This window comes from Pavona decussata, unplaced genomic scaffold (assembly GCF_977016875.1).
Source record: "Pavona decussata unplaced genomic scaffold, jaPavDecu1.1 SCAFFOLD_161, whole genome shotgun sequence".
Taxonomy (NCBI): domain Eukaryota; kingdom Metazoa; phylum Cnidaria; class Anthozoa; order Scleractinia; family Agariciidae; genus Pavona; species Pavona decussata.
The window spans coordinates 3271457-3297242 of record NW_028145572.1 but is presented as its reverse complement, the minus strand read 5'-3'; the positions used below and the strand labels follow the sequence as shown (position 1 = coordinate 3297242).

General features: G+C 38.6%; 2 protein-coding genes across 2 annotated transcripts; both read right to left on the bottom strand.

The window, feature by feature from the left end:
* Nucleotides 1-915: 915 nt before the first annotated feature.
* Nucleotides 916-10731, bottom strand: LOC146464835 (vesicular glutamate transporter 1-like). The gene is made up of 10 exons (XM_085129277.1): nt 10264-10731; nt 9025-9058; nt 7234-7433; nt 6721-6808; nt 6279-6374; nt 5337-5461; nt 4170-4325; nt 3019-3148; nt 2265-2503; nt 916-1516 (listed from the first exon to the last, which is right to left on the bottom strand). The coding sequence occupies exons 1-10, from the start codon at nt 10438-10440 to the stop codon at nt 1349-1351; spliced, it is 1413 nt and encodes a 470-aa protein (XP_084985403.1). The 5' UTR covers nt 10441-10731; the 3' UTR covers nt 916-1348.
* A 3179-nt stretch (nt 10732-13910) lies between these two features.
* Nucleotides 13911-25786, bottom strand: LOC146464834 (microfibril-associated glycoprotein 4-like). Its single transcript, XM_085129136.1, has 4 exons — nt 25402-25786; nt 25095-25194; nt 15766-16195; nt 13911-14267 (listed from the first exon to the last, which is right to left on the bottom strand). Exons 1-4 carry the CDS (start codon nt 25723-25725, stop codon nt 14039-14041), a joined length of 1083 nt encoding a protein of 360 aa, XP_084985262.1. The 5' UTR covers nt 25726-25786; the 3' UTR covers nt 13911-14038.

Sequence of the window (25786 nt, the reverse complement as noted above, 5' to 3'; positions counted from 1 at the left end):
CCTTAGATCTCTACATATTTCATTAAAATAATAGGCCATTTCCAAGTTGCTGTGAACCTCACTCTGAAAGCGAGGCTAAGTGCAAACCTTTTCATATGAAAATTACTTTTGTTCGCATATGAATGAAAACTTATTTTCGTAACAAAAACTTTGCAATTAGCCTCGCTTTATAACGAGGTTCAAAGCAACTCGGAAATGGTCTATTAATAGAGTCTTTCCTGTAGTCTTGTTTCATTAATCCGGTAATTTCGCCACAAAAATACTTTATTTTCAGAATCAATTTCAACCGAAGTTGAATTAAGTTCAGCATTCAGATTGCTACAAAATCATAGACTTCTAAACATCCATGTTATAAAAAATATCCAAAAAGTGCCATATCTATTTAAGAAATAAATTTGACCAGCTCAAAAAAGGAAGCCTTTATTGATTCTCCAAAATAGTAACAATACATTATTTTCACCTCGCAAAATGTCGGGAAGAGGTACTCAAACCAGAAAGTAGCCTTAGTTTTCAGTACAAACCAGTAACTGTGTTTGTAAGGACCACCGCGACAAAATAAAAGTACCAGATCCTGTAGTAAAGGATCTAATCAGCAACAAATTATAGAAAAATAATGCAAAAAAAGAGCAAGGCTGATTAAACGGTCAGGGAAATATATTTTCCCAATATTTCGAAAAGTACGGCCTTTTATACTTCAGGGTATTTTAGAAACTGACCCTATGGCAAAAGATGCACAATTTAAAACAGAAGGGTTGCAGTTAGATACCAATCATAACATAGGCTAAAGTAACAATTGCAAAAACAAGGACGTTTCAATTTGAAATTTGAAAATGCAACTTGCTAAAAGGCATAAGCAAAACAGCTAACGTTACAACGTAGAAAACGAAAACAAAAAAAACGTAACAACCTCTATTATTTTCTGCCGATACTTATTTTCTGTAACGGGGCCAATGTCATTTGTTCAAAAACCTTCAGTTAGAAACTCTACCCAATAGCCCGCGCAAATATACCTCTGTTTTAGAAGTCTGCGTCTTCCATCCCGAGATGCGCAGAATGTATGCGCAGTAGCAAAAGGAAGGCACCGTCCTTAAAAGTCTAAAAAGGAGGCCCTGCCAAAACCTTTCCACCCAGAAATGTTCACCAGAAAATTTCGGACAAAAAACGCAATCAGATGCCCAATCGCTGACTTCAAAATAATGATGATGATGATGTCTTGCAGCTCCCGTCACTAAGGTTAAAAATATACCTGAGTACCGTCCACAACGAAGTGAACTGAGTTTAAGTAGCTCCTACTTGAAGAGAACACACTAGAATTCTAACTGCATGGTATGTACACATTGAATGTTTGTTAGTTTCCCTCAGTATTTGATTGTGATTCCACCGTGTCTTCTGATGATTTAGTGTCGGTTTTGTCCCACTCTTGGCGCTCTCCAGACATCAACATCCAATAAATTACAGTCCCTCCCAGTAAAATAGCAAATGTAATCCAGAATACTAATTGCCATTCTGCCGCAGTCTGCAAGGAAAGAAATAGAGCCCCAGTTAAGGTCCTGGCATAAGAAACCTTTACCGTTACAAATTAAGGCATATATGTCGTTTCATTTTAATTGTACGAGCTTTTTATAACAACTATTGATAACCCCCTGAACCCCTCGTGCATGATGAAAAATTGATTAATTGATTGATTGATCGATTGATTGATTGTTTGACTGATTGATTGATTGATTGATTGTTTGACTGATTGATTGATGAAATGAACGGATGAATAAATGAATGAATGAATGAATGAATGAATGATTGATTGATTGTTTGTTTGATTGATTGATTGGTTGATTGATAAATTGATTGATTGACTGATTGATTGACTGATTGATTGATTGATCGATTGATTGATTGATTGATTGATTGATTGATTGATTGATTGATTGATTGATTGATTGATTGATCTATTCGGGTTTATTCGGATTGATTGCATAGCTGCATGACAGTAGTCATTGTGGCTTTGTATTGTCAAGGTTACTGGTTGTGTTTCTCATAGTCATAATTAGTCATAATCATAAGCATAGTCATAGTCATAATGATAGTCATAATAAGAACCTTTATTTATTCTCGGTAACTGTGTACAACACAAGATGTTTGTGGGGGCAAGCAATTGACTTCAAACACAAGTAATTAAAATTAAGCATAACATAGTCAAAAATTCCCAACTCGCAAGAGGCGGACTAGTGGCTATTTACAAGCGAACTGTTCAGCGAGGCACCCACCTTATGTTGTGTCATAAAGCCAACAATCGTAGGACTAACAAAACCAGCTGTCGTGCCTATTGTGTTACATACTCCCATGATAATACTGGCGTAACGCGGAGCAATATCCAGCATGTTCACAGTGTATGCTGGGTATGCTAGTGACGTTGTCATGCCAGCGAGACTCATACAGACGACTACGACTGTGACGTTTAACGAATAGCCAGCAATCAGAACAAGAAATCCGCTAGCTACAGCTCCTGATGAGTGATCAAATAAGATGTAAAAAGAAGAAATTAGTGAGTAATATTGATGTCTATTAACTCAGCTCCATGGCATAAAAAAACCTGTCGAGTTATCAGTTTCTTTTTCTTTTCTCTTTATATTTTAGAATGAAAAATAAAGAGAGAATATCACTCCTCATTGTCACCGAGGCATCATTTTAAATTCATATGGATAAACCTAACCTAAAGGCAATTTATCTCATAATTACACCGAAACCTTGCATATCCTCCTATTCTATTCTATCATATCCTAGATCTTATCTTGTTTTTCATTTGACTTAAATAATGTTAATAGCTAGTCGGAACTCTTCATTTTTGCGCATTCAGCTTTTAATCCAGCTCTGTTGTATAAAAGCACTCTTAACATAAAAAAATAATTTGTTTTTCTATCCTTACTTCAGGGCTTGAATGAACAGAGGCTAGTACTTCCCCAAAGAGATTCAGGATGATTGGATGGCATTCACCACACAATTAACTGATAAATAACGTACCTGCCGCGTAAAATCCTTTTCTTACAGTGGTTGTTGACACTGCACTTTTCCTGAGTATGTCCGCCGCTAGCCCCGACATCGGAGAACACAGACCTTTAACAAGAAACGGTGTGGCAGCTAAGAAACCCATCTATAATAAGACAAAAATATGCACTGTTTGACTAGTGACAAAAGATATCCCTTCCAATGCCCTATCTTCAGTCACATTATTAAATGAGACCCCCGCCATTCTGTTTATGTATTTGTTATTGTTGTTGTTGTTGTTGTTTTTACGTTTTATTTCAAAGAATGACGATATAAAGGACACACTACAAGAGACCCAACAAACAAACATTTTGCAAACCTCACTGAGATCTACGTTAAGGTTACCCGATACCTTCAGAGGTGTCTCGCGTTTAAGCGATGTAGCGCGTCCAGTTTAAACTGTAGATACCTAAACCCCTATATCAAATTAAAGCTTATAGAGCTGGCTATCAAACTATACCAAGAATTTTGAAATAAAATAAATTGTCGAATTTTTCACGACCTCTAATTGCGAGCGTCCGAATCACCTTTTTAAAGCTACAAGTCAAAGTGAATTTTGTCTTTTGCTAATTTAATTTGCTCCTCAGTTTCCGGACCCAAAGCGCTAAAAAAACGTGTCTGCGTTTTGCCATATTCAATCGCAGTGAAAAGTTATAGAGCATTTTCGAAATAGGATGAAAAAAATGTGGAGTAATCATACAAAAATCGCTCTCGGAGAAAAAATATTTTGAAAGAAAAAATTCGCAGACACTTTTTTGTTGTTTATATGTTAAACTAGCTACTGTCCAAATTTGAAGGCAAACGAACAAATTCCTTTTGAGTTTTAGCTCTTTGAAGTGGCTCCTCCAAGTGAAAAAAATTTATCCGAGAAAACAGCGCTAAAAATTCGGCAATTCATTTTATTTCACAATTCTTGGTTTAGTTGGATAGCCAGTTCTATAAGCTTTAATTTGATATAAGGGTTTAGGTATCTACAGTTTAAACCGGACGCGCTACATTGCTTGGACGCGAGACACCTCTGAAGGTATCGGGTAACCTTAAAAACAGAAACAAATGTAAACCAATAACTATGTGTATCGGTCACAATGCGGTTGCTCAGGAAAACTTGTAATAATCGATAAGTTCACCTTTGTGATGGATGTTTTCATGACATCTAATAGAAAAATTGGCATCGATATAAGTAATATGTAAAAAGCCCAATCCAAAGCAAAGTTGGCAGCGACTATTCCCCACACCGGTGGTGACATCAGAATTGATTTCCAAGGAATAACAAGGTCTTCAACCTAAAATAAGAAAGAAATAGTACACTAAAATTTAAGAAAATAGTGCACCAAACATTGAAACTGACGTGCTCTGTACAGTCACGGTTGGCTAGGGGATAGATGGTTGTAAAACAAAAAACCGAAATCGACGAACTATCAGGGAAGCTGGGTAAAACAGCTGATACCCTCCTTTTTTTCTATGCAATGTTTAGCGGCAAATATACTGATACTATAAAATAAGTAAATATTCCTAACATGGATTGTATTTAAAATATGCCACGTCTCTTAAAGTTTCTGCCGGGTTTCATATTTCTTCTAACTTTTTAACTTGTACATGAAGCTCCTAAGTTTAATTGTTCAAATGAAACCTATAAAGAACTCCAGTGGTGTTGAATATTTTACATTTAATATTTAGTGCAAGTTGAAGTCTACGAGCGTGAATTCTTTGCCGAACGCTGTAACATGATTGGCTACGCTACTCATTTAAACATTTTCTGATAGATAGAAGGTAGCGAAAAGGCGGTTGACGTGAAGAGTTTAAACTTCAAAATAATACTGTAATAAGTTAAAACGTTTCATTTTAGGTGGAATCAAGATTTATACTAAGACAACTGGATAATTTGCTCGCGGTTTCTGAGTATAATGTTGATTCAGATTGATACCTCGACTCGCCGATAGAAATTCCCAGCTCTTAATCTTGTTGTTAAATAGATATTGCGGTTGCAACTGAAGGTTCCCGACTTGCGCATTTTAACCTTCCAAAACTAACGCTATACCGAAGTAAAACGTTTCATTTTAAAGAAGTATTAATCAAGATTCATACAAAATCAATCAAGCTTATTCACCCTCGATTTTTTTTTTAATCATAGTTGATTCGGCTCAGCCGTGATCAATTAAAAAAATATTACGAAATATAAAAACCTCGAGCTAAATTGTAAGTCCGCGATGGTTTTAATGGTTTTAACCATTAAAATAAAATACTGAACTCCGACAGCTAAAGGTTGATCAAAGAAGGCTCAGTACTCTCCTTACCTTAGGCAGACCAAGGGCTGTAGCTTGTATTAAAGTTTTCTCTCCACTTGAGATCGTGGGATGCACTGCTGGGGACTCATATATCACTGTTACCCACGCAACATACCACAAGATACCAAACACTCCTAATAAGGGAAACAACACGTACATTAATTTAATTTCAACCCCATGGCTATTCACCACACCTTAACTTAACATAACATAACATAACATAACGTAACGTAACGTAACGTAACGTAACATAACATAACGTAACGTAACGTAACATAACATAACTTTACATAACGTAACGTAACGTAACACTAAATGGAATGAGGCCCTTGATCAAGGCACCACTCAAGAAATATGCTAAGGCTGTTGTGCTACTCCAGACACTCTGACTCAATAATCACTCTACTGGATTTCGTTATCTTAGAGCTAACTTTATATCTTTTTTTTTTTTTTTTGATAAGGTCGATAAGGAATCGAGGCAGCTGCGATTTCTCTGTAGCCAATATGCAGCTGAACTTGTATATAAGTTCAGTGTATGGTACGTTTGTGAGGTAACGTTTCCTTAGTTTTTAAATTCAGTACACCTTCCAGGTTTGATTATTAAATTTAGTGCACTACTCAGACAATGGCTTAGTTCCTTCTCACACGTGGGTAAAAGGGTCGGAACGAGTTCTAGCCTTTTTAGTCTATGTCGCGGGACGACATGACTCCCGTTATTTGACTGCAGTGCTTCTCCAGGTAGCTTTAGGAGTCTATGTGAATCTTCCTAGCAAGCATCCAGGTACGTTGCACTCAGACGATACAATGATTGACAAAATGATTGATATGGTGTTCCTATTCCTAGAATAATTGTGTTGATGCAATTTAGCGCGCTCTCGGCTGACCCTCAGGTACTTGATATAAGCCATGTTCAGAATCCTAAGACTAACCATATAAGGCGCTAATACTCACCAAAGCAGTAAAACACAGAGGCCCAGCCTCCGTCAAAGCCATATTTGGTTAAAAGACCGGAAACAGGCATAGTAAGTAGATATCCAACGCTCGCCCCTTAACAGAAGATTCAAAAAGACATTATCAGCATTAAAAAGTGCCATCATCTGTTTTTGTGTGACAAACATTTCTCAGTGTTGCGTACGTGAAGCAGCCTCTCTCCTGGGACGAGGTTGCGTCCAAATAAATGTTTCCATATCCGTGACGCGGCCCAAAGTTGCACCGGCAGAGAGAAAGATACATTTCCGCTGTATGACTGAAATAATTGGCCACGGTGTCAGCATGCTCTCATGCTTGAAGGCCTTAAGATTGCCTTTATGTCAGTTTTTTTTATATCTGTGGAGTATAGTTGACTTTGGCTCAAATACAGTTTAAAAATATTTTAACAGAACCATGAACAAACCTGTAGTCGATACAGTAACCAGTGTTGTTCTCTCTGCAGAAGGCGCCCAGCGACTCCAGATTGCGTGATTACACGGGAATAACACTCCCTGGAAAATGCAAAAAGGAAATGGGTAAACATTCGTTCATCAGAGGGAGATTATATTCAGTGAAAAGGAGGGCTTGTATTCCAGAGAAAAATACTAAAATGTCCCAAATTGCCTTAGCTTTTAGCTTTTAGAATCATGGATAGTCATTTTCAAACACGAACTGTTGCACTGTGTAAGACACAATTACGTTATTCATTAGGTATGAGATGTAACAAACTATGAGACCTAAGTTTAGTCCAAAAATGATTGCTTTGTTTAAAGAGAGAGGAGTGGGAAGGGAGCCTAGTGTATGGGGTACTGTTGGGGAGGGGGTGGGTGACTTGAAACATTCTTGTTGGGTACCACACCAGCCTATTTACAGGCTTCAGTTTTGAGTTGTAAGTGGTTGTGGAGTCTTGGAGTTGCTTTTAAGTAAATAGACTTACCAGTGCAAGTCCTTCTAATATCCTCAGTATAATTAGAGCAACAGGACTCCAGCGAGTGGCTATTGGAGTTAGCAAAGTATATACTGATGCAACAAGCACTGCAATTCCAAAGAGACGTGCCCCACCCACCCTCAAGGCCAACCATCCGCCGGGGATCTGGAACACCATGTAGCCGTAATAAAATGCACCTAGAATTACACCTGCAGGAAAAAGACAATGCTATTTATACAGCTGGAGGTAATTTGTATGTTCTGTTGAATATACAAGAATGTACGAGAGAAATTTTCTCACTTGCTAGACTTTTAGCAACTAGAATGTTGCGACAGGTTTAGTGTTCAGCAAATGTGTCTGGACCGACAAGATTAATACGATACCCATGGAAAGCGTTGAGGGGTTGCAATTGGAAGACGGGAGAATTATTTTCCCCTACAGTTGTTTCCACCGTGATGATGAAAAGCAACCCGACGTAACTAATCGAACCAAATCGAACGTTCGATTAATCGAACTTAATCGAACCCAATCGAACCCAATCACGCGATTGGGTTCGATTGAGTTCGATAATCGAACACAATCGAGCCCTCACAAAAAAATTGGGCTAATCGAACCAAATCGAACGTTCGAATGGGTTCGATTAGATCGATTAGGTTCGATTATTAGGTTCGATTGAGTTCGATGGGTTCCATTGAGTTCGCGGATTAGGTTTGATTTTGCATCAGTGAATATATATTTTCTAGTTGGATTCCCCGGGTCCAATTGTTAGTGAAAATGGTGGTCGAGTATGAGAACACACACTGTTTTGGAGATGACTCCAGCAGCAAAAATTGATTTTTTTTTTCCGCTTTGACGAATCCTTGCGACCTTACACGGTTAAAAACTCTGTTGTTGCTTTTAATTGCTTTACTTGCAAATGTGGCAGTTTCATTTATCTCACGTTATCTTGTGGATGTTGTGTTGAAGACCGCGTTCTTCGCAACTAATTTGCATTTTCTTGTAGTCCATTGAACTTATATCATTTTCGATTTTACAGTAAACTCACTGTATTTTTTTTTGTCCCCAAAGGTTATTTCATTAAAGTGATTATTAGTTATTGTTCTTAATTTTTACTTATATACATACGGCTAAGACAGTCCCGCCGCAGAGCTGGTATATTTTAAGTGATTTTTATGTTGTTCGATTAGGTTCGATTGGGTTCGATTGGGTTCGGAAATCGAACTCAATCGAACTCTCACAAAAATGTTTTGGTTCGATTGTGTTCGATTTCCGAACTACTCGAACCCAATCGTTCGATTAAGTTCGATTGGGTTCGATTAAGTTCGATTACCGGACTGTTCGATTGGTTACGTCGGGAAAGCAAGAGAGTTTATATTATTCAGCCGTCTGAACGAGATCATTTTTGATTACCATTAAATGAACAGATAAACAGAAGCCTAGTCATGAGGTGGGCTTCCAATTATCGAGCTCGCCAATTTTTCTCTTCCCTTATGGCCCACTTTGGGCGCCTGTTCACAGGCTAGCTTCCAATCTTCCAAAACCGGAATTCTTAAAGTAGCAACTTTTCAGTTTTACATACCACACCCGCTGGCCAATATACCGTCCAAACAACGTTGAATTCCGTTATTTCGAACGTTGAACGAGGAAGGGAGGCAGGGAGGTAAATTGCAATGGCATTATCAACAAAAACACCCCAGGTGCAGTAATAACTGTCTATATGGGCAGCATTACTGGTCTAATGTTAAGAAAGGGGGTCTATTTTTGTTCTAAGCGCAGCTGCGCGCATTTAAAAATAACCACCTTTCAGCTTGGGTTCCCACTTGAACTCTGCTTCCTGTGAGAGATAAAATATATGAGCTCGTTAATTAGTTAAATTATGAAGTCAGTTGCCGGTGGACTTTCCTATATACACTTTATAGATTTGTACTTAGTATCGCCTGGCATAGAATGGTTTTTGAACCGTTTTGGGTATAAAATGTGGTTTCTATTTCAACTGATCATTTCCCTTTGAAAAACGGTGGTATTGCTTTTGTGTCTAATACAGTGTAACCCCGATATATGCCACTGGGACAAGGAAAATGTGAACGCTAATTCGCAAAAAGAGGGTTCTGAAAAAGAAATCTAGTTATTAACGGCGAAATTTGTGTGAAAACGGCCAAAATTTTCGTCATATCGGGGATTGGCTAATGCTTAATTTGATAACTTTTGAAAAGTTGAGCGAACTGACAAAAGACAAAGTGAGTAGAGCGGTGCAGATGTCACTCAATCACCGAGACCGTAAGAATGGAATAGAATCAATAGCAATCATGGTAACCGGCTAAATGAAGTTTAAAAAGTTTGAGCTCGTCGACTGTGTTCACCAAAGAGACGACTGGTTCGTGATACTGGGATTCGTTAGTTATATCGGGGTTCTGTTCCAAACATTTTACTTTAACTTTGGCCGGGCTAAATGACATCGTTCGTTATACCAGTAGGTTTGTTATACAGAAATCCGTTATACCGGCTTCCACCGTATAGCGTATCGATTTTACCGTTTCTAATTGGCCTGAAAAGGAGAAAATTTTGAAGTAATCGATCTGAAATAGCCAGGGGATACATAAAGATCACGCATGTAACTCGAAAAAAAAAAATGAATGAATGGTGAAGATGTGTGGCTCACGTGGCTCAAGCCTCACTATCCTCGTTATGGCCAAAATTTCTGAGTGCACTCTTGCGAGGGGCTAATGCTGGGACAAAACATATATCGGGATATCATGATAAAGGAATCACAGCTAGAATGCGGAATAATGGAGGAAATACGTTCCTTAAATAGCAAGCGAATTAATTAAAAACCCAGATATACGGTTTCATATATATACCCCCAAACCTAATACCGTGATATGAGACAATATGCAATGTTAATGTTTATGTTAAACTTTGTCGGTAGTGGCAATAAATTTCCAATCTAATTTTCACCGTTAAGTCCAAGAATCTCTAAGCTATGTTAGCATCATTTTTAAAATGAATTGCTCACTTATAACATACATGTCTGCCGCTTACCCTACAGATTGTCTCTCCGTCCACTACCGCCGTGTGATTGTTAACCATAGCTCCAATAGCTACGTTCAAGTTTACTCTCAAACCAGACATCACAAAAAACCCAACGAAGATCATTCCAGACAATATATAACGTTTTGGCGGGACAGTCGCTGACATAACTTGTTCACCATCCAGCATTCGTCAATATACTGTCTTCTGCTTTCCAATTCAAAGGGAGCAACAACCAAAAAACAACGAATTTGAAAAGCGTGTTTTGGAGTGTCACTTTTCACGCTTTGTTTTGACCATGAATTCAAAGACCGCCTCTTGCAATCCTCCATTTTCGATCATCTTAGACGTCTACGACTTAAATTTTCTTTAAAGACTATTTCACGATGTACACTTTGACTTGTTTACCAAAAGAGTTCACGATTTTCCGTTCAGGGAGTTCCAGGGTAAAATATGGCCGAGATAGGTTGATGGTTTGGTCAAAATATTTTCAAGTGAGGTAATTATTTATTGAAGCATGTCTTGCATGGTTGCAGGCAAATGACAGGTTTTCAATTGAAGAAGTGAGAGGTACCTGAACAGAGAAGAATCATTTACTTGTAAAATAAACTCAATATTTAGAAGTAATATAATATAAAGTTTAATATTTGCTATCTCAACTCTACTTGAAAAGTTTTATTTGTCTAGTGAGGATCCACTGTCTTCCAGGTCAACTTGACTAGAAGTCGGAAGGCGTGGTTTACGCTTTGATTTCCGACTACCAAGATGATAAAATCGATAACATGCACAGAAAAGTTAATTTTATTACGAGTTTTCATTTCATTTCATATCTTCATTCTAGCATATCAGAGAATACTAGTTGTTCAGCCCTGGTCAAAAGGCGTATGATAGTCGATGATAGTTGATGATAGCCAAAACTATCATCAACTATCAAGCTGGTGGTCAAATGGCTCCAAAAAATTGTGATATACCGTGAGCCTCTAGTGTCAGGCACCTGTCGAGTGTAAACATTGCAAACATGGTGTCGCGTTAAGCTGCAAAATTTCGCATGGATGAATTTTTGCGGCGAAAGAGGGCGGCCGCCTGCTTCGTTTTCCTGCAGTTGTTAGAATACTAACGTAAAATGAATCCAGAGAGCAACGGTGGAAGAGAGGAAGGACAAAAGAGTGAATATATAGGAGACAAGAGAGCGGAAAATAACTGACCGAAAAATTATCATCAACTATCATACGCATGGTCAGGAGAAACTATTATCAACTATGATGAAGAATTTGAACATGCATAAAGTTAATGATAGTCCATGATAGCGCATGATAGCCGGGTGGTGATCAAACGAGCGCGCGAGTTTTAACTAACATGGACTATCATGAATCGTTTTACCAAGACCTTGCTTTCAAAAGGCAAACGTTTTAGAGAGCCAAAACACACCATCAGGGACTAACAGGCCAATTAATCTCGCAACAACGCAATGCAATTTTATTTTCTTCAATACAGAGACACATGTAGATACAAAGACGATAACTATAACTAACTATGGGCTAAATAAACAGGTGAGTTTTCGAGCTGTATTTCTAGTTAGGGAGGAGAGGAAGGTAGTACTAGTGATGGTAATAAGAGTTTATTGACTAATATCTTGGTTTAAGAGTAACTAAAGTTTCAGTTTGATTTTTAAATGATGAGTTTTTTTTTTATAGATTCTGGGGAGGTTTTTGCCAGAGATCAATAGCTGCATGAGATATTCTTTGTTTGCCAAGATTTGTTCTTACACGTAGTTTCTAGAAATTTTGTTTCGCTGTATATCTTGTATTGTACGTAATTATGAACGCTGCTTGCATATTGGTTAAATGTATTTAGATATGTTACTGATATATCTGGTAATTAGGTAAACTTTAAAGTAGAGAGGCAAAAAGCATTTTAGTTTAGTTAAGTTTAATTAGTTTAATGATTTTAACCATCTATACAATGAAAGAGACAAACAAAAAAAAAAGCTAAAAGATGGCGGGATGAGAGCAGAGGGAAACTTAATTCCCATTCTAGGGCTACTCTCCTTTCATGAATATAAAACTTATTGACTAAAAAAATCTTAGAATATATTGCATATATAATAAGCTGAGACTCTTCGTAAGAAGAATTAAAAAGGGGATATTGATTAAAATAATGCTACTTCGAGCGTAAATAACTTAAGAGGGCGACTTTTCTACTGTTATAATATCAAGCATGTTTACAACGAGAGGGCACTTACTGCATTAGGCCCCATAAGTCAGTAGTGGCGAAGAAAACTAGCCTTATAACATTATTTTGCTCAATTTGCAATTTCTGTAGGTTGGTTTTTGTAGGTGCTCCCGGTCATGCCAAAATAGCATACGAAATCTATGGGTAAATGACTGTACGAGTGGTTTACAGGTACCCTTTGTAAATAGCCAAATGGTTTACTTCCTGTCAGTTGGGATTTCTGATTTCTGTGAAATATTTATAAGTTATCAATAACGGTTTGTTAAGACATAAACAAGCAAAAAACGAACGATAAAAACCGACGTTTCGGTGTCGTCATGACGCCATTGTCAAGGCACAACTTGTGGACAAAATGTAGATTGTGACAAGTACTTAAAGCAGTGTTGGCGCTAAAATTAACACAAGAGAAAGTGCGAAAATAAAAATAAAAACTATGTAAATACTTTCGCACAAATGGAGTCTGATTGCACTTTCAGAATGGGTGGGGTCTTTCTTGTCTGATAAACAACATCTCGTGCAATAAACAGTCAACTGACTTATTTCTACGTTTCTTAAGGACCACGAAGCCCCTCTGCAGGTCATCGGGGACCTTCCCGTGCATGTCTTTGTACTGTTTGAAAATAGAACATTACGTTTGATTTAGTGCCACGATTATAAACTACAGTGCTAGATGAATGTCCTTGCGACAAAGATTAAGGCGGGAGTCCCCATGAAAAACAGCCCATCAGTTTTCAATTAGTTTTCTAACTCTACGATTGTACTTCAAACTATAGGAAAACATACATCGTTTAACAACTTGTCCAACAAAAATTGTGAAAAAATGTTTCAGGTCCCAAAAGCTAACTTTAATTTGCTGATACTTATCGTGGAGTTGTGCCTCTTGATGGACAATAGCAAGGCTTACTTCAGAAAAGATAACTCCTGCTTAATGTGATGAAAACCTGGATAAGGCTTAATTTTACCAACTGGAGAGTTATGTCTTGGACAATATCCAAGCTATAAGGACGGTGCCTGCTAATACCGAAGTATTTTTGTGCGGTTTATGACTATTCGGGAAAAGCAGATCTTAGCAAAGCCTATTGGAATCCAAAAAGAAAATCTGGGGTAACCACGCATTTTTCAGAGATAATTAAGCAACAATATCTCTAAAGAGCGCCAAAATACAAAGCAATGTATGGGATTTTTTCCTAAATTGAAGCTTAATTTTCTCTGAAAAATGCATAGTTACCCCTAATTTTCTTTTGAGATACCAAAGGCATTTGGTAAGTTCTGCTATCTCCGTATAGTTTTAAACCGCGCAAAAATATCCCTGTATTAGTAGGCACCACCCATAGGAAACCCGAGTATCTCGCGATTCGCAGAACGTATGCGCAGTAACAATAGTAGGCACCGTCCTTAATTATAGCTCAAACATTTGCGAGGTCTATTATATGGTGCTAGTGTCATCCAGCCGTGTACATCTTAAACTACTTTTACTGAGACTTTTATACAACTTCGATAAAAATTCCGGAAAAATCTTGCTCCAAATTCAAACGCAAACTCTCTACACTGCAGCTCACTTAGATGTGTTGGGTCGAAATTTCATCTCGATGTTTTTTAAGGAGTAATTCAGACCTCTAAAGGTTGCCCAAACGACACCCTGAGCGTGTCCTCCTCCTTGGTATAATCCATTGGGGTTGGCACAGAGGCAATAATGGTGCCACCATGATCCTTTAAACCGCACTGCACAGTTACCTCTGCTCTTTACATCATTGTCCCGATCTTTGGTCGTGAACATCATATTCCTAAACAACAAAACAAACATAGTTAAAGAAGTACAGCATTCTGAGCTGTCTTTCGCATATTTTTAACAACAAACCTTGACGGTTTGATTGGCAACTTAAAGTGTCAGTTCCTGGTCATCCGAGTGTTACTTCAACATCAATTTTCACCCGCTATGAGGTTTATTCCAATTGAATAATTTTATTATTTACTAACGCATATTATACAGAAAATATAAAACAGCAGCTGTATGTAATCATTATCCTACTCGGCTTCACCACATTACAGTACAGTCTAACAGGTTTTTTTTTTTTTTTTTAGGCAAAGTTTACACGTATCCGTTTTGGTTGGAAAATGCAAAGTGTCTCTCCGTTTTATGTATAAAAAGCATCTCTGTCCATACTAGAGTTTGCGGATTGTGTTTGCCTGTCCACACCCATTCCTTTTCGTTAGAAAAAAACAGAAGTCCTTCTCAGCTTTGCCCTCCGTCTACAGGTATCTAATGAAAACCGTCACTCCGAAAACGGAACTTTTCGAAAATGCTGGCCGTTAAACTCGACCTCATGATGTCATCGTTTTGATTCGCAAATCTCCGCTTTTAGGTATTCACACGAGAATATGACAGCGACACCTTTAAAAATGTCCACTTTGGAGAGTGTTTTGTTTTCAAAGATTTGCGTTTTTTGTGACCGTTTTTATCGGAAGAAATTTCAACGATTTCAAGCGAAAACGGTTGTGGACTGGGTAATTAGCCACGTGAAGAATACAGTTTTGCCTTTTTTGTCTTGAGAGGACCAACAAGAATGGGCAGAGAAGAACAAAGATTACAGGAAAAGGTTCCTACAAAATTAATACCGTTCTGGAAAAACGAAATTTAAAAAATTATATGTTTATACACTATACGTATGTTTAAAATTATAACATAGCGCGCGTGCATCCTAATCTAATTCCTATTGGCGTCATCATGGTACATTTCTCAACATACGCACGGCCGTGCGTCCATCCGATGACGTGTGCAAGTCAGATGGGAGAAGCATGCGCGCGCTGTGTTATTAAAAAACTTTTACTGAGAGACAACAGCATAAAAAATGTATATTTATAAGAGCTTGAAGCTTAATGAAACGTTAAGATTAAACCGATATGAGAAACCATTTTCGCTTTTTTTTGTACCGATAATTTTGTAATTAATCGGGAACACAACCTGTTTTCCAAGAAGCATTTACTTTATTTTCACTATGTTATAAAAGAATTGGTTCATACTTTTAGCTGGGCCTATATCGAGTTATGGATGCACTTGGGAAGTTTGGAGAGCACTTAAGAAGCTAGAGTTGCTCTCGGCTACGCCTCGAGCAACTCTTACGCTTCTCTCGTGCTCTCCAAACTTCCTGCGTGCATCCATAACTCGATATACGCACGCTAAGCATGAACCAATTCTTAAATGAACAGCTGCATGATTCTATGCTGTAAATGGACAATTCCGTAGAAATGTAAAATAGGAAAATTTAGTTTGTTTCTACGTACTTAGCTGGTCTAGCACAACGTGCAGCCATCGAATCGCCCGCAGTGCCTCGGTATCCATCGATTGCCAGCCGATAGTTATCGCTCGCGTTAGCCACGGAGAAAGTCGTGTACTCGGCATATTTCCGGACAGACTTGTAATCTTCCATATCTACTCGAAGCATCATGTTGCTTTTTGCAGTCAGACGATGAAGGTTATCGTTACCCAACCAGAACTCGCCCTTTAGATTCCCAAAACCCGTTCTGTAAGATTCCCAGCCAAGATAAAAGTCCACTGATCCATCCATTCGCCTTTGAAACACGGTCCAGCCACCTCCCTTTGTTGTCATATCACAGAACACTTGAATGGGTTCTCCGTTGTCAGGGTAGACAGAGTAGACTCCGTTAGTCTTGGAACCAATACGGTAGTGGTCATAGCAGTTTCTTGGGCACTCTAAATTGAAAAATATATCCAGTAAGTACCAGAAGCGTTCACAAAAATTCAAACGTCTTCTTCTGCCACAATTAATTGAATAATTGATTTCACTCAACAACAACAACAATTTTATTCAGTATTCCCCAATTTATGCATGGGATTACTTATTTAATAAATCTGAATTACATTAAATAGTTATGTCTAATGATTAAACTAGCATTAAATGTCGATTCAGCATTGAATCATAATAGTCCATGGGCCAGAAAGTGAAACCCTCCCCCCATCTCGGGATTTTTGCAGACATGTATCATTTTAAACCTCTACCCAAGGGTATTCCAAAACTCGATGTTTGCACTCGATCGATTGGTGGGTGTGGCCGTACGGCGCCATTCTTTATTTTAATCAAAGCGCCACAGGCTACCCAACCCGAGATTTTACAAACAATTTTCTTAAAAGCTATTATCCATGGAATTAACACGCAAAACTACGCATACTTACTCTTCTCCATCCCCTCTGTTAGATGATACCTCAACTTTCACTTTTAAGCTTCAAAGTTGACTACTGCGCATGTCACAAAGTTCATTCAGCTTATACCTATACTGTAGAAGATTATGTATACGATCGTGTCGCACAGAAACTCTGCATAATCACTCAAATTTATTAGATGTGGGAATTTCATAAACAACGCGGCATTATTAAGCACCGCAACTGCTTTCCACGATAGTTCGTGGCTATTGGTGTCTTTAATATGCACCCAAGATGATTACTACGCTTTCTAGGGAATGCCAATAAATTTAAACAAAACTACAGTTGTTCAAGGTTTGTGAGGGATTTGGGGGAGATCTGGCACAAAAAAACAACTCGCCCCGCAGGGATTTTGTTAAGTACTTGATTAGGAGGGGCCAAATATAACTTAGCAGGGACCGCATGGTTGATTTGCTCTAAACGTTTTATATACAATGTAAAAATAACCAGGATGAAGCATAAAATAGGCAAGTAATGGTCTCTGTGTCCCTGCTCTAACAAAAACCCTCCTCAAGTACTTTTCATGCGGCTTCCCAAGATGCATTGCCCAGTTTTCAGCCATCCAATAATCCTTTTAACACTCGGATTTATAATCAGCCATTTTGGAAAAGCGGACCGGTAAGTTTTTGTTTTCTGACGCTGCTTCCTCTCGTTTGCTAAGTTATTTTATGATTGATTAAATATATCACATCTATAAAACAATTAGATATTACAGCAAATAATCTCACTTCAGTCGATAAATCAGTCCGTTTCAACGTCTTGAAATGCATATGATTTTTTTTGGGAAAATGTGTTTCTCGCGATCATTTGAATGTCAGAAAAAAAACTATCGAGTACGCACAACCGACATGACATATGAGTTTTCTAACAAACTTCAAGGCGTTATTTCCATTATATAATTTTTTATTACTAAACAGAACAATCTAATGCTTCATCTTGCAAGCCTCCAGAAGATGTGCAGCTTGTTCTTCAGCTTCGATCATCCCAACTATGCAAGGTACTCCACACTCTACCTGGTAATTATGTTAAACCCGGAAAATTCACATCCCGGAGCGGAGGAATTGTTGAAATGCAATGGCTTCAGTGTCAACAGATCCGATGTACCATCATCCAGGAACGATGTTGACATCAACATCGAGCAAACGATCAACCGCCAAGGCCAAATCTCACGGCGGCATTGTTGGTTTTAGCAGGAATCATTCGCGTACTACAGATGGTGTCGTACACCGCACACAAGAGCGAGCTAGCTGCAAGCGACCAAAGAGATTGCAAGTATGGACAGCCAGGAGGATACATAGTTCAAGGAGGTGAGAGGATCGCAAATTGTGAAGAGCGAGCAAGACACATGCAGTGTTTTACAGGCCATTAGTAATTTCACTAATCCATTCAGCATCGAAGACAAAGATGCGCTATACTGTCTTTCATTCGGCGCTCCTGTGCTCCAAGATGTCGAACGTGACATACTGATGGCTGATGACATCGAAAAGAGGGTCCATTGGGAGTTTGTCCAGAAAAGACTAGTAGAGAAGAACACCACTTTTCGCTCTCCAGTAAAGAAACAGAATCTCAAAACGTATGCTACCCAAGCAAAATCATCAATGGTCTGCGGACAGGAAAGAAGAAACATAGAAATAACAACAGAGAGAAACGTCTTTGGGCACTGGTGATACTGGCGCTAGAGCATCAAGTTAGCTTGGAAAACGTGCTGAGTTATCTGTTGGGCCAGGTCCTTGGGCACTGGCTACTGCAGATGGTGCTCTGATAAAGACTGACAAGTCGAAGTTGATGCATTCCCTAGAAGAGAAATTGCACTTGGTACAGAGACCCACCGTGGCATTTGATTGCTACATCATAGACGGGAATGCGGTTCAGCAGGCAATGATTTCTCTTCCAAGCACATTTGGAGAGCTAGCTGAATGTGTTTTTGATCAACTCCCACGGGCAGAGCGTGTTGACTTTGTGACAGACTCCTATCATCCCTGTTCAATTAAAGGAGTAGAACGATCTCGAAGAGGTTCTGCTAAGGTACACCTAGTGAAAGGACCGTCTACCAAAGTTCCTCGTGACTAGAAGAGGTTTTTGTGGAACGAAGTAAACTAGCGACAGGTGACAAGCGACGTCTCTTGAATATCCATGCAGTTGCAAAAGATCTCGGAGTCGATATCAATCTTGCCCTCGCAGCCCTGCACGCATTTACTGGTTGTGATACTATCAGCGCGTTCGTACGAAATGGGAAAGTGACGCCCCTGAAACTCCTTAAAAAGGAACCCGAGTTTCTTCCCACATTCCATGCTTTGGGAACATCTGTTGACGTGGAAAACAGCGTTTTTGAAGATCTGGAGAAGTTTAAGTGCCTAATGTATGGCATCAAGTCGGCTGACATCAGCTACTTAAGACATGCGAAGTTTATTGAGAGGTTCAGTACGAAGCCAGGAATGGTGCTGACAAACTGCGACGGAGTGGATATAACTCTTACTCCTCCTTGTCCCGAGAGCCTAGAATGCATATCCGAAGAGCTAACTATCAAACTCTTATATGAAAGAAAAGCAGACGACCCAACACCAAGTATCCCCCCCGGCCGGACCTGATGGGCATGGCTTGATCATTGACAATAATGGACAGCTTGAAATCTTCTGAACTGCCGGCAATCTGATGCCTCAAGAACTGGCAGATATAATAGCAGGCCGCTTGGTCACGCCCGAATATTAACATGACAGCAGTCTCGATTACGACAACATGTCTGATGCTGTATTTGAAAGCGCGGATCTGTTCTTAAAGGGGCAGTATCATGGGAGATCGATGGAAGACATCATGATTTTTGGCCAAAATTCACTAATTTTAAACTTTGAACACTGTCTTAATTAATTTTTCAATCGCTAATTTAAAGAAATATTAATAGTGATTCTAAGACGAAAGGTTGAACCAAAATATAGTACAACCGGCGATTTTTAGTGCGTTACAACAGCGAAATTTGAAAACGTCTGCCAGACGTTTTCAAATTTGAACCCCTCTCTACACTGTCTCTATCTTGGTCATCTGGCAGCGAAAATATCCTTGGATAGTTTCTTTGCATTCTGACAATCTTTTAATGGAATTTTGTCATTATATCTTGGCTACTAGCAACCGAATAGCGTCTTTCCGATTTTCGATGTGTTACTAAAAATAGCGTGATACTGTCCCTTTAAATTTACCATGGAGAAACTGGGTGACGAACATGAATCACTTTTACTACTTGTAGCACAATGGTCTGCTGACGATGGTGATGCGTACCCTGTCGACCCCATCACCTGGTGAAGACTAGCAGTAAGAAGTCAATACGTTGCGGACCACAGCCAGTGACTTCATTGTGAGACAAGCAACTCATACTGATTGTTTCCAGTGAATCTGAAGAGGTTGCAATCTATTAAATCTAGTAAAGGTGCGTAAATTCTCTGTTTTATTTACAGCAACGAAACATGAGTAATTCTATGCATCACTTCACATATACCCCTTGCACAGGCTGAATGAAATTTGTGACATGCGCAGTAGTCAACTTTGAAGCTTAAAAGTGAAAGTTGAGGTATCATCTAACAGAGGGGATGGAGAAGAGTAAGTATGCGTAGTTTTGCGTGTTAATTCCATGGATAATACCTTTTAAGAAGGTTGTTTGTAAAATTTCGGGTTGGGTAACCTGTGGCACTTTGATTAAAATAAAGAATGGCGCCGTACCGCCACACCCACCAATTGATCGAGTGCAAACATCGATTTTTGGAATACCCTTGGGTAGAGGTTTAAAATGATACATGTCTGCAAAAATCCCGAGATGGGGGGAGGGTTTCACTTTCTGGCCCATGGACTATAAATATAAGCGGAAATGGTTCTACAAACAAAAGGATCAACGTTATTAAAAAGAAACATGATTTTTGAGATATTGTCAAGATCATTAAAATTTCGATGTTTGTCATTTATTTCATCAAAAAATTTCTTACGTGTATCATTATAATGTTCGCAAGAGAATAGAAAATGCGATTCGTCTTCAATTTGATTTGAATTACAGAGAGAGCAGGTTCTCAAATTTTCAGGTGTCTTGTTGTGCCGGCAAGTTTCAATTCGCAGATTGTGATTTCCATTTGTGATGTACATTTTTTATCGAATCCAAGGAGTCAGTTTTGTGGCAACCACTCGAGAAAAAGGAACCAGACTAATTAACCGTCAATCATGCAGGTTGATCATAATCTTACAGCATCCACCTTCTCCTCCTCCTCCTCCTCCTCTTCCACCCCCCACTTATTAACCGTCAATCATGCAGGTTGATCATAATCTTACAGCATTCACTTTCTCCTCCTCCTCCTCCTCCTCCTCCTCCTCTTCCACCCACTTCTTTTCCTCCTCTTCCTCCCCCTCCACCTCCTCCCCTCCCCCTCCCCTAAAGTAAAGTAAAGTAAAATCTTTATTTAGACACGGTGTTTCCTTCAGGACTATACAATATTTAATTGAAATAATCTAACTACCTAACTAAATTAATGTAGTAAATAACTGCTACAATAAGAGAATGATAAAAACCTGCTTTAGAAAGAATCCGTGTATAAAAACAAAATAATATTTATATAAGACTACTGTCAAAATCATAATTCTTCAACTTTGAGTTAAATGCGTTATTAAGAGACAGCGACTGTCGAATATTCAAGGGTAGACTATTTCACAGTACAACTCTGCTGTAAGACAGACTTCTTTCACAATAATTAGTGCGGGGCTGTGGGATAGCAAGCGTACCATCTCTATCTCTTAGGTATAAGTTAAAGAATCAGAACGGAAGACAAAGTGTGAACTAAGATATTCCGGAACCATATTGTTAACAATCTTGTACATCATTATTGATTTATTAACAAGGCGTTGACGGTCCAGTTTAACCCAGTTTACCATCCGCAACAATTCATTAGGCTACAATCGTAATTTGAAAATGTTATGACGCGTGCTGCGCGATTTTGTAATTTTTGTAACTTTTGAGAAAGACTCTTAGAACAGGATCCCCACACCGAACTGCAGTAATCGAGATGAGGTTGGACTAATGAATTGTAAATGGAAAGTAAAGTCTTATTTGGGACCAAATACCTAATACGTTTAATGGCGCTAACACCAGAAGCAATCTTTTTAGAAAGCTCATTGATATGACACTCCCAAGTAAGATTTTCATCAATGTGTACACCTAAGGATTTAATAGTCGAGACTCGTTTTATCAGAAACTGGTTGATATTAGCAGTAGGATTCGCTGTAAAATTTAAAAGCCGTTGCTTGGAACCAATCAGAAGGAATTCTGTCTTTGTCATATTTAAAGTTAGTTTGTTGGCTGCAAGCCACACACGAATTCTCTCCAAATCAAGATTAATCCAGCTATTTATTTCATCAACACCACTACCAGCAAAAGTAATACTGGTGTCATCGGCGTACTTCCTTGGTTGGGAATGCTGGACACAATTAGGCAAATTTTGCATTTATATATAATAGAAACACAAGGGGCCCATGAATCGTTCCCTGTGGAACACCACAGCGAAGGAACATTTTGAACGATTTATTCCCGTTTACAAAACACGTTTGGGTTCAGTTTTTTAAATAAGAGCATAACCATTGGTTTGTGAAACCCTGGATACCATAAGCTTGTAATTTTGAAAGAAGAATAGAGTGGTCCACAGTATCGAAAGCCTTCTTAAGATCTAAAAATACAACGGCATTAATAAAGCCACGATCGATGTTTGAAGACCAGTTATCAGTCGCTTCAATCAATGCAGTAACTGTAGAATGAAGCGAGCGAAAACCGGATTGGTGTCTAGCCACTGAGAAGATTATTTTTATTTAGGTAATGATACAACTGATCACAAATAATTCGCTCGAAAACCTTGGCCACAACCGGGATAATCGATATCGGTCGATAATTAGAAGGATCACTCCTAACTCCTGCTTTCTTAAAAAGAGACGTGATTCTTGCATTCTTCCATTCACCAGGAAAAATATCAGTATCGATCGATTGATTGAATATCAGAGTGAGTGACCCGGATATTAAATCCGGACATTCTCTTAGAAGTCTTGTTGACACAGAATCGAGGCCTGTAGCCTTTCTCTCGCATAATTTATTCAGGTGGGACAAAACGTGCAATTGAGTCACACGCTGGAAACTAAAACAATTGCTGGTTTGGTAAATATATTCACCGAAAGAGGTGCGGACTTCTTCTATATCCCTGGACAGTTCGGGACCAATTTCCCTCCCCCTCCTCCTCCTCTTCCTCCCCCTCTTTCTGTTTTTCCTCTTCTTCCTTTTTTCCTCCTCCTTCTCCCTCCTCCCCCTCCATTTCCTCCTCATCTTCCTCCCCTCCATCATCATTATTGTCGTCGTCATCATCATTATCTTCAACTAAGGCCAGTACCTCCTAATGCACAGGTATGCCGGAAACACAGATCTTGGCGAGGGCTGTTGGAATCCAAAAGAAAATTGGTAGTAACCGCGCAATTTTCAAAGATAACTGAAAGAACAATTATTCTAATTTTAATTATTAAAAGCTTCACAATGTGTATGGTATTTTCTTTCCATTTTCCCACATCCATAGTTATAGAGTGTGTAAAATACCTTTGTTTTAGTAGGCACCCGAGTTTCTCGGATTATCTTGAAATGCGCAGAACGTATGCGCAGAAACATTCTCGTCCCCAGAACCTGAGAAGTTTTGGTCAGTGGTTGAAGCGCAACAATTTACCAAAACTGCGTGGGGTCTGGGACCAATCTCGTACCCAGAGCTCTCAAGCTCCTTGGCCAGCGGTTGGTCGCCAGGAGAGACTCTGGGGTACTGGAAATTTTATTGCCGCAGGATTTCTGCGGTAAAACAATGGAAGCCGTTACGGAGCTAAAACAGAGCAGCCAATTAAAAAATTCAAGGTTTTTCGAATTCTCCAGAGTCTCTCCTTGCGCCCACCAGCTGACCAAAAAGCCTGAGGACTCTGGGTACGAGATTGGTTTAGGACGTGAATGCCAACGTTAAACATGAAAATAATCATTAATAAACTGCTGGCTGGAGAAGTGCGTATGACAGAGTTCTGACAGAAAAAACAGGCAAAAATCTCGTTTTATTTGCGTAGCTCTAATTTTATTTAACCATTTAACCAAGACTGCAATCTTAATAGTTACAACTTTTAATCATGCCACTTCATTTTCCATGATTCGTCTGTTTGTTGGGTGATAGGGTAACCAGACGAGACTGTAAGTCCTTACAGAAATTTAATGGTTATTCCTCCGAGCCTACAGAAACTAAGAAGGACGATACGAATCGATTCCCAAGAAAAGCTGATAGGGCGTCTAAAAATTAATAAAGTGGTACAAAATGCAGAACTAAGGAAAGTACACCTTTAAACTGAATTACATTTTATCATTAAAGTAAGCTGAGGACAGGACAAATATTTCTTTCTGTGGCAAAATAATTAAAAAAAATTCCTTTAATTAAGTTTGCTATTCTGCCATTCTGGACTTGGTCCAATTGTGCTCACATCTTGTAAACATTCCATATTTTCGATAGTCATTTTGCGCCGGTGGACCTACTTTATCGTTTCATTTAAGATGTTAAAACATCTTCTCTATCTATTTTAATAACTTTTTATACAACCTTATTTGTTTTAAATATAAAACGACAGTTTTCGATTATAAAGACAGGTTTCGTTCGGCCTTCTTCAAGGCAAATGTCACGCAAATGTTAATAAATGCGTATAAAAAAATAATAGAAAAAAGCGTGTGGATTACAAAGATGAGCTTAAATTAACGTGTTGAAGTTGCCTCCCTTAATCTTTACAATCCGCACGTTTTTTCCATTATTTGTATACGTAATTAAATTAGCATTAGTTATTTATCTTCTGAGACATTTGTTCTGAAGAAAGCAGAAGTTTCTGTCGACATGTCTTTTAATTGAAAATATTTATATTTAAAACTGATCGTGACTTTCCTGGTGTTCAGACCTTTTGGTTAAACCTTATTTTAACATAAAACTTCGCCTCTCTTTGCTCTTAGTAACCTTCGCATGCCAAGAATCTGCCATTACTTACTTTTTTATAATTCATATGTAAACTTGAATTTGTTTACCTTCGCTTCCACAGATAAAAAATTCTTAAAAAGAAAAATTTTTAACCAGAGAACGTTTTAATTTTTACCCATAATGAATCCTGATTACAACTCAACTCAGTTTTCTTAAACATTTAAAGTATTTCAAAAACAGGTATATGTGAGGAATTCTTTTTGTCGTCTAAAATTCTCCGCTGCTCATAACTACAATGGCTATTTGTGATTATGTAGCACTAGGTAAAGGTTTGACAGAGACCCTGCAGAGCAACTGTTTACGCATACAATATACAGCCAGCCTCAATCAAGTTAATTAGCCCCTACCTTTAAAGCATCTACACAGATGACTTTCATGATGGGATTTGTAGTCTGCAATACATACTTCATGATTCTCCGCGCATGGAAAGTTTCGCTCGCAGACGGTCTGGAAGAAATGTTTCGGTGGAACATGGTTAAATGGTTAAATAGAACGGGACGAGCAACATTATGGCATCACGTTTCATCAAGCCCTTTGCAAAGAGAGAAAATTACAACAATCAAATCACGAAAAAAATGTTTATCATCATTACTTTTTAAAAAACTGAGTGAAAACAAATATCTCTATCCATACTATTCTATCACTAAGTTTTACCTGTATCCCTCTATACATCGCTCCGTCTTCGCTTGTAAAATTCTCATATCCAACAAATCGGTCAGAGTCACTAAGCTGACATTTCTTTGTGTTCTTGCCTGAGGTGGAAACAAGGTTGTATGATAAACACCTTGTGTCTTTGATGCATTCAAACTGGCAAGAATTTTCTGATGCAACTTCAACCTCCTTGATGATCCTTCCAGTTAATTTTCGGCCTTCTATCGCCTTTGCAAAATTAATAGCCTCGAACTCCGGCTTGGAAAAACGATTTAATCCGTGGACAGCATTCACTAAAGGAAGTGCAACAAGAATCCACAAAGCCATCGCCTCACCCTTTTTTGTAAAGCGCCATTTGCAGATTGGAGCAACTTGTGAAAGATGGATC